General features: G+C 43.8%; 1 protein-coding gene across 12 annotated transcripts in view; it reads left to right on the top strand.

The window, feature by feature from the left end:
* The window catches only part of si:ch211-285f17.1 (sickle tail protein homolog), a 464466-nt gene that overhangs the window by 367029 nt on the left and 83243 nt on the right, over nt 1–14194 (top strand). For 11 of the 12 annotated variants that reach the window (XM_039753955.1, XM_039753954.1, XM_039753962.1 and 8 more), the window contains one exon: nt 9211–9315. The exons of the other annotated variant lie outside the window; for it this stretch is intronic. In XM_039753955.1, the coding sequence (XP_039609889.1) occupies nt 9211–9315 (105 nt within the window). The remainder of the gene's footprint in view (nt 1–9210; nt 9316–14194) is intronic. 12 annotated transcript variants of the gene reach the window in all.

The raw sequence follows: 14194 nt of genomic DNA, 5'->3' as shown, positions 1-14194 counted from the left end.
TTGGATGAAGTCCCTATCATCCACATTGGGTGCCTAGATATTTATCAGTTAAATAAATTACCCATGACGATCACATATCTCCCTTCAGGATCAGATACTACTTCTGATACTACAAATGAGATTGTTCTGTGTATTAAGATTCCCACACCTTTAGTTTTGTTTGTAAAGCTGGAATGGAATATTTGGCCAATCCAGTCTCTGTGCAGCCGAAACTGATCCTTGCTTGCTAAGTGGGTCTCCTGTAAAATTAGTGTTTAGACCTGTTAGGTGGGAGAATACGTTTTCTCTTTAATTTGTGATTGGGACCTTTAACATTCCAGCTCACAAAGTTAACTGTGACAGAGCAGCTCCAGGGTGTTAGGGAGTAATTGGCCTGCTGAGCTTTCACGTGCGGATGTGTACGGTGGCCGATTGCCTCATCTTACATATAAACGTCTATGCGTGGAAGTGTGTGTGTGTCTGTCTGTCTGTCTGGATCGGAAGTGCGAGGCTACAGCATGAAGCTGAGAAAAGAGAAACTCGCCTAGCCGCTGATAGTCAAGGGGCACAAATACATCGGTAAAACGAAACCTCCGAGGAGAGAGAACCTCACTTAGCCTCTAATGCTCAACTGATGCGATTGACTGAAGTGCCAGAATCTGTGGTTTCTAGGAGCCCCCGGCCTCTTCACAGCACGGGTTTACACAGCTAGTTAATAATAATTCCTTACATTTATACAGTGCTTTTCTCACTACATTACATAGTGGGTGGGGGGAGCCACTTCAGCCACCACCAATAATGTGTAGCACCCACCCTGATGATGATGATGCAACAGCACTTCATCTTACAACAAGATAACACACTGCTGAGGCTGCACAGGAGTTTTTCAAAGATCAACAATGGAAAATTCTGGAATGGTCAAGCCTGTCACCTGATTTTAGTCCAATTGAGCAGGCCTTCCACATGCTGGAGAGAAAAAACTCGAGGCAGGGCTGTCCGACTCCAGTCCTGGTGGGCCGCAGTGGTGCAGGTTTTCATTCTAACCATCTTCTTAATCAGCGAGTCGTTTTTGCTGCTGATTCACTTGTTCTGCCTTAGTTTTAGTTGACGTGACTCCGACCCCTTAGTTGTTTCCTTTTCCCTAATGAGACACCAAACAAGCTGCCACATGACCAGCTAACCTGAAAATGAAGAAAGGTGAAGGTCTCGGTCATGTTGGTCTGTTCAGGTCACCAAAACATCTTGAGGGTGGTCTTAGGAAAAACAGAAAATGAACAGTCTGCTGTGGCAGAATGAGAGCAAAATCAATAAACAAACGGGTATTGCTAGCTAAGCGGAGGCAAGATACACTCGAACGAAGGCTGGCACGTTAGTGAGGATGGCCCTGCCCGGCTCCCCACTCCTGATGTCACGCTGCCCCCTCCCTCTCTGATTAGCGCGAATAAATGGCTCCTGCAAGTGAACTGTGATACGTAGCGCAATGAGAGAAGTTAAAAAAATCAATGGGAATGTTCAAGAAAATTCTAGAGAAAAACCCAACCAAAATCCGTGAAGTAGTTCTCTTGTGAAAAGCGGACAGACGGACGCTGGATTTTATGTATAGAGAGATTGGTATTTAAAACAGACAGTTGTAGTGTGATTCTCGAGTAACTGATTTTCTGTCTATAATAACTATGCACCAAACTGTCCTCCTCCCGCGCCCCACATACTCTTCACCTCTTTAAATACAATCGCTTTCTCTAACGGAGGGGGGCACCCCAACACCCCTCGAGCGGCTCAGCTACGTGATAGCGGGCCACAGTGGTTGGCGAGCAAAGTGAGTAAATAAACTGAGAACACAGGAGGAGGGGCTTTAAATGGGCGCAGATCCCAGGGTGTTAGCGAGTAATTGACCGGCTGAGCTTTCACGTGCGGATGTGCACGATGTCCGATTGCCTCCTTAATAATTATTCTTTCTGTTTATATAGCACTTTTTTCACTACTTTACATAGTGGGTGGGGGGAGCCACTTGAGCCACCACCAATAATGTGCAGCACCCACCTTATGATGGTGATGATGCAACGCCGCTTCACCTTAAAGCAAGATAACACACTGCTGAGGCAGCACAGGAGTTTACAGTGGAAAATTCCAGAATGGCCAAGCCGGTCACCTGATTTCAATCCAACTGAGTAGACCTTCTACATGCTGGAGAAAAAACACTTAAGGCAGGGGTGTCCAACTCCAGTCCTGGTGGGCCGTAGTGGTGCAGGTTTTCATTCTAACCATCTTCTTAATCAGTGAGCCGTTTTTGCTGCTGATTCACTTGTTCTGCCTTAGTTTTAATTGACGTGACTCAGACCCCTTAGTTGTTTCCTTTTCCCTAATGAGCAGCCAAACAATAATGAGACGCCAAACAAGCTGCCACATGACCAGCTCACCTGAAAATAAAGAAAGGTGAAGGTCTCGGTCATGTTGGTCTGCTCAAGTCATCAAAACATCTTGAGGGTGGTCTTAGGAAAAACAGAATGGCAGAATGAGAGCAGCAACAAGACCTGATATTCAATAACTTGTTTAATGAACATCAAGAATCGGCTTCTTATTAAGAGATTGATTGGAGTTTGAAATCCCAGCTTAGCTGGTCATCTGTTGGCTCATTTCACGTCTCATTTCTGTTTGGCTGTCATTTTATGAAGAAAAGTACCAACTCGGACAACTGGGCTGTTAAAATCAAGGGATAAGGAGATAATTAGCAGTGATAACGGATTAGGAAAAGGGCTGGAATGAAAACCAGCAGCCATTGTGGCCCACCAGGACTGGAGTTGGACACCCCTGACATAAGGGGACAAGCCCCCCTGAAACAGGCAGGAACTGAAGATGGCTGCCTTAGAGGCCTTGGCAGGCAGAGCATCACCATTGAAGACCCCCGGCACCTGCTGATGTTTGTGAATGGCAGACGTCAAGCGGTCATCACTTGTGAGGGACATGCGACAAAGTCTGAAATATGACATCAGCTTTAATTGACCTGCCAAACATTATGGTGACCTGAAATGGGAGGAACCGTGCAGAGAAAGTGTTCTGTGACCAAAATGTCTGCAAATCCCATAAATGAAAGTCTGCAAAGTGCCTGAATTTTTGGATTTGTGATTTTAAACTGTGGAGCAGAGGGGAAAATTTAGTACCGACGTGTCCTTGTCTCCCCACACGTTATGGACGTCCTAAATTTCTCCCCTCACAAAGACCTGTGGTGTATCTGCGGTGTTGGAGAGCATGATCAGAAGCCAGAGTCAAGTCCACGTCACTTCACAACCTGAAGGAAGACACGGCAGCTTGAGCCACCAGTGAATCCGGTGGTCTGTGTCATCGGCGGGAAGAACGTTTGAGGTTCATGAGTGAAACTCCTCCATTCTGTCCGCAGATCAGCCTTCTCCTTCAGGATCGCCAGGTCCTTCGTCACTCAGTCATTTGTCACAGGCGACTTGAAGAGCACTTGAAGTTGAAACTCTTGGAATTGCCTGAAGGCGGCTGTGGCAGGAGTTGGCAGATATTTGTTATCCTAATATTTTGAAAGTGGATTTTTTTTTTTCTTTCAAAAAGTCTCAGATTGAAAATAAAATCTGTCTGTAATATATGTATTTGTCATGGACCGTGGAACTAATTGCTGCGGTTACGGCTGAAATAACACGAGCGGGTTTCCGTTTTCTCGGAAGAATTTCTGGCCAGATTGTGCACCTCGTCCACCTCTTCTGCCTCTGTGGTAGCTGCTGGCTCGTTCACGTCGCAGTTTCTCTTCATATTTTGTTGTAGGAGTTTTTATTTTCTTTTGTACTTTCTACTCTTATTTTATTTCTTAAAATTTCTAAGCAGAGTGCCTCCCCAATGGCAAATAAATTGAAGAAGTGTAAATTCCACAAAGAGAGCTATTGTCACACCGCTATCCTTGGGAAAGTATCCTTTATAGAATGTGGAAGGACACTCGAGGACTGCAAGGAAGTGCTTGGGGGGCCAGCTGGATCGCCCCGTTGAATTAGAACAATCTGGACGAGCACAGGCCATTCAGCCCAACACAGCTCACCAGTCCTCTCCATTTAGCTCCTCCAAAATATCATTGAGTCGGGATTTGAAAGTCCTACTGTCTACCACACTACTTGGTCACTTCGTGTCTATGGCTCTCTGTGTGAAGAAAAACGTCCTAATGTTTGAGTGTCCCCGTGTTCTTGATGAACTCATTTTAAAGTCACCGTCTTGATCCGCTGGACTAATTCCCTTCAAGATTTTAAACACTTCAGTCAGGTCTCCTCTTCATCTTCTTTTGTTTAAACTCTAAAGGCTCAGCTCTTTTCATCTTTCCTCATAATTCATCCCCTGTAGCCCTGGACTCAGCCTAGTCGCTCTTCTCTGGACCTTCTCTAGTGCTGTTACGTCCTTTTTGTAGCCTGGAGACCAAAACTGCACACAGGACTCCAGATGAGGCCTCACCAGTGTGTTATAAATACTGAGCAGAACCTCCTGTGACTTGTACTCCACACATCAAGGCGCTATATTAAATGACATTCTGTGAGCCTTCTTAATGACTTCTGGCAGATAATAGCGTAGAGTCCACTATGACTTCTAAATCCTTCTCATAAGATGGACTCTCGATTTTCAGACCTCCCATTGTGTATTCCAACCTCACATTTTTACTCTTTACATCTAACACTTTACATGTACTGACATTAAATGGTTAACAGGCTCAGCCCTTTTAATCTTTCCTCCTAACTAATCCCCTGTAGCCCTGAATCAGCCTCATCGCTCTTCTCTGGACCTTCTCTTGTGCTGTTATGCCCTTTTTGTAGCCTGGAGACCAAAACTGCACACAGGACTCCAGATGAGGCCTCACCAGTGTGTTATAAAGCTTGAGCAGAACCTCCTGTGACTTGTACTCCACACATCAAGGCGCTATATAACCTGTGAGCCTTCTTAATGGCTTCTGAACACTGGCTGGATGTTGATAATGTCCACTACGACTCCTAATTCCTTCTCCTGAGGTGTACTTTTGATTTTCTGCCCCGAACCCCAAACTGTTGTATTCAAACCTAATACTTTTATACTTTTACTTCCTACATGTAATACTTTACATTTACTGGCATTACATTTCATCTGAGGGCAGCACGGTGGCGCAGTGGGTAGCGCTGAGTAGAGTGTGCATGTTCTCCCCATGTCTGCGTGGGTTTCCTCCCACAGTCCAAAGACATGCAGGTCAGGTGCATTGGCGATCCTAAATTGTCCTTCGTGTGTGCTTGGTGTGTGTGTCCTGTGGTGGGTTGGCCCCCTGCCCGGGATTTGTTCCTGCCTTGCGCCCTGTGTTAGCTGGGATTGGCTCCAGCAGACCCCCCGTGACCATGTAGTTAGGATAATAGCGGGTTGGATAATGACTGACTGACATTTCATCTGCCCAGGCCTGTGTGCTGTCCAAGTGCCGATGTGAAAATTCAATGGATTCTTGATTATCATTACATAACAATCATTTATTTATATGAAAGATAGCAGCGCCCGCTACTGCCCCGTCCCATTTGCATATGTCTTGCATTTCTACTTAGTTAACATGTTGGATTGCATTTCATTTTGGCACAAATAATCTCCCTTAGAAAACTCCAAGGTACCAATCTTGGGTGAAGTTTGTTAATAAATAATAATTACCGGGTTGGAAAAGACATGCAGGTTAGGTGGATTGGCGATTCTCAATTGGCCCTAGTGTGTGTTTGTGTGTGTGTCCTGCGGTGGGTTGGCACCCTGCCCAGGATTGGTTCCTGCCTTGTGCCCTGTGTTGGCTGGGATTGGCTCCAGCAGACCCCCGTGACCCTGTATTCGGATTCAGTGGGTTAGAAAATGGATGGATGGATGATTACATTTATATGACGCTTTTCTCGCTACTCAAACAGTTTAGACAAAGTGGAGCCACTTCAGCCAACCCCCACCTGGATGATGCGACGGCGGCCGTTATCGCGCCAGCACGCTCACCACACATGAGCTGTTAGGTGATGAAGAGCTGGGGGGGATAATTAGGGGGCCAGAATTGACAAGGCCATGGTGACATTGGGGTAGACCCTGCTGTTTATGAACAATACCCAGGGATCTTTTATGACCACAGAGGGTCAGGACTTTGTTTTTACATCACATCCAAAGGATGGCATCATATTTACATCACAGTGTCCCCGTCCCTGCATTGGGGTCCATAGATAGAACACCGGGTAAGCGCCCCCTGATGGCATCACCCACACCTCTCTTCCTGCAGCAACTGAATCCAAGTAGTAGCTGGGCCTGAACATGCTTAGCTTAAGAAAGAAAGAGACAATAAATAAGATTATGATGAGTGTATAAACATTAGAAATGAAAAGAAAAAGAAAGAAATCTTGTGATGAATGGGTCTTCATATGCATTATAAATGGAAAGAAGGAAGAAAAGAAAGAAGAAAGGAAGGGACAATAAATAAGCTTATGACGAATCTGTATACACATTATAAATGGAAAGAAAACCTCTTTATAAATGGGGTCTGTATAAGCATTAGAAATGGATGCAAGGAAACAGAAAGAGACAATAAATAAGCTCATGATGAATGTATAAACATTAGAAATGAAAAGAAAAAGAATGAAATCTTGTGATGAATGGGTCTTCATATGTATTATAAATGGAAAGAAGGAAGGAAGGAAAGAAAGAGAAACAATAAATTAGAACATTAGAACACTCTAGACGAGAACAGGCCATTCAGCCCAACAAAGCTCGCCAGTCCTGTCCACTTGTTTCCTCCAAGAAAACATCAAGTCAAGTTTTGAAAGTCCCTAACGTCTTACTGTCTACCACACTACTTGGTCTCTTATTCCAAGTGTCTATCGTTCTTTGTGTAAAGAGAAACTTCCTAATGTTTGTGAGAAATTTACCCCTTAACAAGTTTCCAACTGTGTCCCCGTGTTCTTGATGAACTCATTTTAAAGTCACCGCCTCGATCCACTGGACTAATTCACTTCATAATTTTAAACACTTCAATCAGGTCACCTCTTAATCTTCTTAAATAAGCTCATAATGAGTGTATAAGCATTATAAAGAAAAAGAAAGAAATCTTTTGATAATTGGGTCTTCATATGCATTATAAATGTAAAGGAAGCAAAAAATAAATAAGCTCATGATTAGTGTATAAGCATTATAAATGAAAAAGAAATCTTGTGATGAATGGGTCTTCATATGCATTATAAATGGAAAGAAGGAAGAAAAGAAAGAAGAAAGGAAGGGACAATAAATAAGCTTATGACGAATCTGTATAAACATTATAAATGGAAAGAAAAGCTCTTTATAAATGGGGTCTGTATAAGCATTAGAAATGGATGCAAGGAAAAAGAAACAGAAAGAGACAATAAATAAGCTCATGATGAATGTATAAGCGTTATAAATGGAAAGAAAGAGAGAGAAAGACAATAACTAAACATTTTTTTCATGTGTCATGGGGATACCATCAGGTCAGAGGGTGAACTCGGTAGAGCGGGAGGGATGCCCTGGTCTCATGGTAGGCAGTCTTGCCCGTGTGGTCCTGCTCAGTGCCATGCAGAGACGCGATCCTCAGGTCACCAGACTGGATGCCCTCCACTCCTTGGTTTGTGCCTAGAAAGTCTGTCTATAAAAGTTCTGAACGGAATCGGTGACGGAGGGCAGCGCTGGCAACAGATACGAGTCCCAAAGGGGGAGTTTGGCTTTGGTTGTAAGTGAGTTGTGCTGTAGACTTAATACTTGGTGCTCAAATTGTCCGCACTATGTTAGTCTTTATTTCACATTTATTTTCTCTGTATCGTATTAGATAGAGCCACCCTGGCCATTTTAATGATGTGTTAATTCATCTTTATTCACAAAAGGACGTATAAGCCACAACATTCAAGCCACCGAGAGGGGAAGCGAATAACAGTGATGGTCTTGTTACAGTGGGGTGTTATGTTAGACAGCGAGTGATGTGTTGGAAGGAGGAAAAATGAGCAAGCGTCATGTGACAAGGGGGTTCACATTGTGATGTCTAGACGACTGGGTCACAAATGGACAGGTCTTGTGGGGTCTTCTCAATATGCAGTGGTTAGTTTAGCTGTGTGATTTGTCTCCTTATCCTGTTGGAGGGTCCGTGACCTGCAACTGACGCAGAGCTATCTTTCACTGGGCAGGACGTTTCACTCCAGAATGTCTTGAGGTTTCATTGTTCCCCTGCACAGACTCGAGACACCCCATGGCAGACGCAACAAAGCAGCTCCAAAACATAAGTGAGCCTGCTCCATGTCTCATGATAGGTCTGGTGGTCTTTTCTTTGAAAGCTTCATTTTATCGTCTGTGGACACAGAGCTGATGTGACTTGCCAAGAAGCTCCTCTTTTGCCTCATCTTTCCATAAGACCTTCACTCAGAAGCATTGTGACTCATCAGTATACATTTGAGAAAATTCCAGTCTGGCTTTTTGATGTGGAGTCCTCCAGGGTCTTCTGTGAGTGCAATCAGCCCCTTATGGACCCTGCCCTTGGAGTTCAGCTTGTATCTCTGTTGACGTTCTCCTTAGCTTTTTGTCTGCCACTCTTATTATCCTGCCCATTCTGGGGTCGATTTTTCTCTTGTGGCCGCATCCAGGGACGTTGGCTACAGTCCCATAGACCTTCATCTTCTTCATAATACTGTTGTCACAGGAACATCAAGCTGGTTGGAGTTGATGGTCTTCTAGCCTTTGCCTTTCACACGCTTGCCCATCATTTTCTTTCTGATCTTCTCAGATGACTCTCTCCTTTGCTTTCTCTGCTCCATGTTCAGTGTGGGACACGCGATGGCACCCAACGGCAGAGGGACGACTTTTCTCCATTTAGATCAGCTGACTGACTGATTGTACAATAGAAGACGTGTATGTGATACGAATTCTGAACTAGTTGGAAAAATCGCTTGAAGGCAATGATTTAGGATTTTCTCTAAGGGTACAAACAAATGTGTGCAGGCCATTTTAGAAGATCTTTGTAGAATAAGCAACACTTGATCTCTTGTCACACTTGGCTTTGCTTTACTCCGTGACATCTCAAAGGCATGCAGTCAGACAGGGGGCAATCCCTTTTTACATTTCATCACTTTTCAGGAGGCACCCAACTCTTCTCCAATGAGCTGTAAGGGGCGCAACAAATTTGTTTGTGGCGTAAGAGTAGATCTGGCCTGTACATTGAAAGCCATCACAGCGAACACGATTCCTAATACTTTTATCTCCTTTCATCAGAGAGAGAATAATGGCCATGGAGAAGCAGATTGCCAGCTTGACTGGACTTGTGCAGGATGTTCTCTTCAAAGGGCCAACTACTGGGAGTGGAAAAGAAGTCCTCAGGTAGGCACTGCCAGCATTATGGGTCGTGTGGTCACCTCGTCTCACGTTTAGCGCTGTACTTGTACTGTATGGTGGGTCTCACGATTAGCACTATATGATAGATAGAGAAATAGATATGAGAGGCACTATATGATTGATAGATAGATATGAAAGGTAATATATGAGTAATAGATATTTTGTATAGTTGACAGGATATATAGATAGATAGGAAAGGCACTATATGAAAGATAGATATGAAAGGTAATATATGAGTAATAGATATTTTGTATAGATGACAGGATAGATAGAAGTGAAAGGCACTATATGATTGATAGACATATTTTAGTATAGTTGGCAGGATAGATACAGTAGATAAATAGATATGAAAGGCACTATATAGTCATATTTTAGTATAGTTGACTAGATAGATATGAAAGGCACCATATGATTGATTGATTGATTGATTGATAGATAGGAGAGGCACTATATGATAGCGTTACATTTTTATAGTGCTTTCCCCCCACAACAGCACCTACTTGTGGCACCCAAGGACCATGATATGGCTATTTTCGAAACTCCATTTCCCTTGCAACCCTGCAGGAGTCCTAACTGGGGCCATCCTGGAGGGATACTGCCACATGTTGTGTGGAGAAAAATGAATGGATGCTGGCATCCATCTTTGCCCAGTTCATCCATTAGTATTTTACCCAGACTGGGGTAAGGGTCACTAGCCGTCCTGGTTAGGTTACAACTCTTTCCGTGCTGTCCTTGCATTATGGCCTCCTGGCTATGTAAGGATTTGCTCTCCATCCCAGTCAGGATGGCTGTCTATTTTCTTTGGCATCTACAACAATTCATTTCAAAACTGACTGTAGTCAAAGAGTCATTTAGTAACATGTAAACCAAATGCAGTTATACTTAGACAAACTGAATCGGCAGATTTATTTGCCAGTTGTGTTCAAATCCACTGTTTAGTTATGTACTACTTATGGCATCTATTTTACATCCCATATCTGTATAAACTTTGGATATAATCCATGGACATCTTACCATGTTTAGATACAGGGTGGTCCAAATCTAATTATGCTGATCCAGATCGTCTGGGTGACTTTGATTTATGGAGGGACGATTCCAGTTCGGCGCAAAGATGATTCTTCATGTCGTCAGTTCGCACACTTCTCGATGGTCCGGGATTATTTGGGTGATTTTCTATGTAATAAACGTAATAAGTTATAGCGTAATGCAAATTGCATAATTAGATGTGGACCACCCTATAGATAGATGGATGAAAGGCACTACGTGATAGACAGACAGACAGATAGACAGGAAGGAGAGGCACTGTATGATAAATAGAGTTACATTTGTATTATGCTTTTCTGGATACTCAAAGTGCTTTACATTGACAGTGGGGGGTCCACTTCAGACCACCACCAATAGAAAATTTTAAATTACTTCAGCTTTCAAAACAATTAAATGTGCCAGGGTGCTGTTACATTTCCCTTCTTGTTTCTTTCAAGTATCTCACTGCCATGCTTCCTTTTGCAAAACCTTCAGTGTAAGGCTTTGCACTTCAGACCCTGAGGTTGTGGTTCAGGTCCTGCTGCTGACACGGTGTGACCCCAATCAGGCCACTTCATCTCCCTTTGCCCGAACTGGAAAAAAAAAATAATATTTAACCAGTTGTGTGGTGTAAGTCGCCTTGGAGAAAGGGGTCAGCCAGATATTAACTTCCCAAAACCTTGACTGTTCAAACCAAAGCCATTGTTTAAGCTCCAGCATCCGGGAGCAGGAAGCCCCCCTGAGTTCAGACTCGGTTTAGCGCTCCGCCTTTCCTTTGCCATCTCACATGTGAAGCTGGTAGTTTGGTCCGCGGCGGTAGATGGCATGCAGTGGTGTCTTTACTCCGTGCCCTGAGCCTGCACTGAATGAAGAGCACTAAACAAACTTAAACTGAATTGAAGTAGCAGGTGTAAATTATTACAATTATTCTCACCTTTGCAAGTTTCCCCATTTTATTGTTTTGCGTCATTGAATCTTAGTGGATTGAATTTGGCTTTTTTTTTTTTGACACTGAGCAGCAGAGAAAAACTCCCTAATGTCAAAACGAAAGCAGATCTCTGCAGGGTGGTCTAAATTAATGACAAATGTAACTCACCAAATGATGTGAGTAATTAATATGACACCCCTACATCATCACTGGTGCAGCCCACTGGATTTCAAAGTCCCAGAATTAGTTCAATGGAGGTCACCTGTTTGGGGCTTCAGTTGATTGTCATCTAAGTGCACCTGAATGGGGAAGGGCCGACGTGTGACGAGTCAGTGTGGTGGGCTGACCTCAACAAGGAAGGCCAAAGAGCAGAACAAGCAACTCCATGAAAAGCACAAGTCAGGGGATGGAGACAAAAACAATCCCAGTCACTGAATATTCATTTAAATCAGTCGGGAAGAAATGGAAAGAGTACGACAGAGTCGTCAATCTGCGTCTGTCAAAGTCGGCACCGATGACGTAGCAGCGGCGTACTGATTGTATTTCAGATCAAATGTTGTCCCTTTCCCTGTGTACAGAATCAAATTCCAAATGTACCCCGTTTAAGAGTCACAAACCTCGTAAAGCTCAATGCCAAATCTCACTCTTTTTGACACGATGTGCAATTGCAGCCAAAAGTTTTGAGAAGGACCCAAGTGTTGGTGTTCACAAAGTTTTCTGCTTCCGTGTTTTTAGATCTTTCTGTCAGATGTTTCTCTGGTACACTGAAGTAGAATTACAAGCAGTTTAGAAGTTTCAAAGGCTTTTATTGACAATGACATGAAGTTTATGCACAGAGTCCATATTTGTAGTGTTGGCCCTTCTTTCTTTTTCAAGACATCTGCAACTCACCCTGGCAGGCTGGCAATCAACTTCTGGGTCGAATCCTGACTGATGACATAATCAGGATTATTAAGGTCTGGTGAGTTTCCTGGCCATGAACCCCAAATTTCAATTTTTTATTCCCCCGAGCCACATGTTAGTCACCAAACTGTTCTTGGATGGTTGGAAGGGTGTTTTGGTCCTGGAATGAACAACATGGAAAAGACGTTTGCTTCATTAGCGTTTGTCCCCAAATTCTTATTTATCCATCTATTTTGTCACTCAGAATAAGGTGCCTATAAAAAGTAGTCAACTCCTTGGAAGTGTTTCAAGACAACACTCGTTTATTTCTCATTGCGCAGCACTTTTCCTCACTTCCCACTAGAGAGCACAGCACCAGAGCACCAGCAGTAATGCTCAGTCTCCTTCTTCTTTGTCTTTGTCTTCAACGTTGCCTTCATCATCTTCTTCTTTGTCTTCGTCATCTTTGTCTTCATCTTCTTAATCGTCTTCACCCTCGTCGTCGTCTTTTTCTCTGTCTTTGTTGTTGTCCATCTTTGTCTACTTCATCATCTTTGTCTTCATCTTCTTCATCTTTATCTTGGTAGTCTTTGTCTTCATCTTCTTCGTCTTTGTCTTCATCTTCTTTGTCTTCGTCAGCTTCTTCGTCTTCATAGTCTTTGTCATCTTCGTCTTCATCTTCTTAATCGTCTTCACCCTCGTCGTCTTCTTTTTCTCTGTCTTTGTTGTCGTCTTCATCTTTGTCTACTTCATCAGCTTTGTCTTCATCTTCTTCATCTTTGTCTTAGTAGTCTTTGTCTTCATCTTCTTTGTCTTCGTCAGCTTCTTCGTCTTCGTAGTCTTTGTCATCCTCGTCTTTGTCTTCATCTTCTTTTTTATTGTCTTCCTTTGCCTTGTCTTCTTTGTCGTTGTCTTCGTTTCTATCTCTCTGCCGCCTCCACTCCTCTGCCAGCAAGCTTTGCCCTCTACCTCCCAACTCTGGCTCCCAGCGTGGAGTGAGGCGGCTCTTTTTATTCAGCTCCTGGGAGTGCTCTGGGTGGTTCATCAGGATTGTGGTGGAAGTCCATTATAGGGAACCCAACAGGGCTGCACTAAACTCCAGCCCTGGAGGTGCTACAGCCGCCCAGGAGGCCTGCCCTCTAGCGTCCCAGGGGAGGTATTGCCTCAGCAATCCTCTTCTCTCTCCCCTGGTCCTTCCATTCCATTGGCATCCCGGCCAGGTAATGGCCGTGGCTGCCCGTCACACACGTAAAATCCAAAATGGTGCCGTACACCACAAACTTTAATAAACACTGTAGTATCATACTGTTTATTAGCACTTCTGTCTATTTGCATCTTGTTAACTTCGATCCGTGGACATGTTGCTAATACCGCGTAATCCGTTGTTATCAATCGAGCACAACAGAGGTTTTCCTGGACGCGTCCTTATTACTTCTTCGAATGTTTTACCGGAACTTGGTCAACTTGGGAACGTCGTTCGCAGCTTCAACATCTGACAGCATTAGTTCACCTGCAGGTGCTAAATTTTGCAGGATGGTCCCACCAGCTGCTTCAGCATGCGCATCACCCGAAGTGAAATTTAAATTTGTGTGTCACACACCATTTAACGTCTGGTTAAGCTCTTTGTTGTTGATTGATGTTGGCAGCTGTGCCCGTACCTGCTTCATGTTGTGCTTTTTTTTCATTTCTAGGCATGTCTTTAAATATACAATAAGTTATGCCGCCGTCTATCCACCTTTCAGATTTCCTCATCGCAGTCTAAAGATGTAGCTGGCCAGAGTCTTTCCTAGCTTTATCAGACAGGAGCTTTGAATGAGGTTACAATTCCATCTCGGAGCACAGTCACCAACCTAACCAACCAACCAAACTGCCCAACTTGACCTGGTCATTCTGGCCCTCGAAACATCCCTGGTCTCTGATTGGCTATTTCTCTCACCCTTCAACCACCTAATAGCTCATGTGTGGTGAGTGTAGTGGTGCAAAATGGCAGCCGTCAGATAGTTCAGGTGGATGCTGCACATTAGTTTTCAC

Source organism: Polypterus senegalus, chromosome 5 (assembly GCF_016835505.1).
Source record: "Polypterus senegalus isolate Bchr_013 chromosome 5, ASM1683550v1, whole genome shotgun sequence".
NCBI classification, from domain to species: Eukaryota; Metazoa; Chordata; class Cladistia; order Polypteriformes; family Polypteridae; genus Polypterus; species Polypterus senegalus.
The sequence above is the reverse complement of the archived record's forward strand: the minus strand, read 5'-3'. Positions and strand labels throughout refer to the sequence as shown.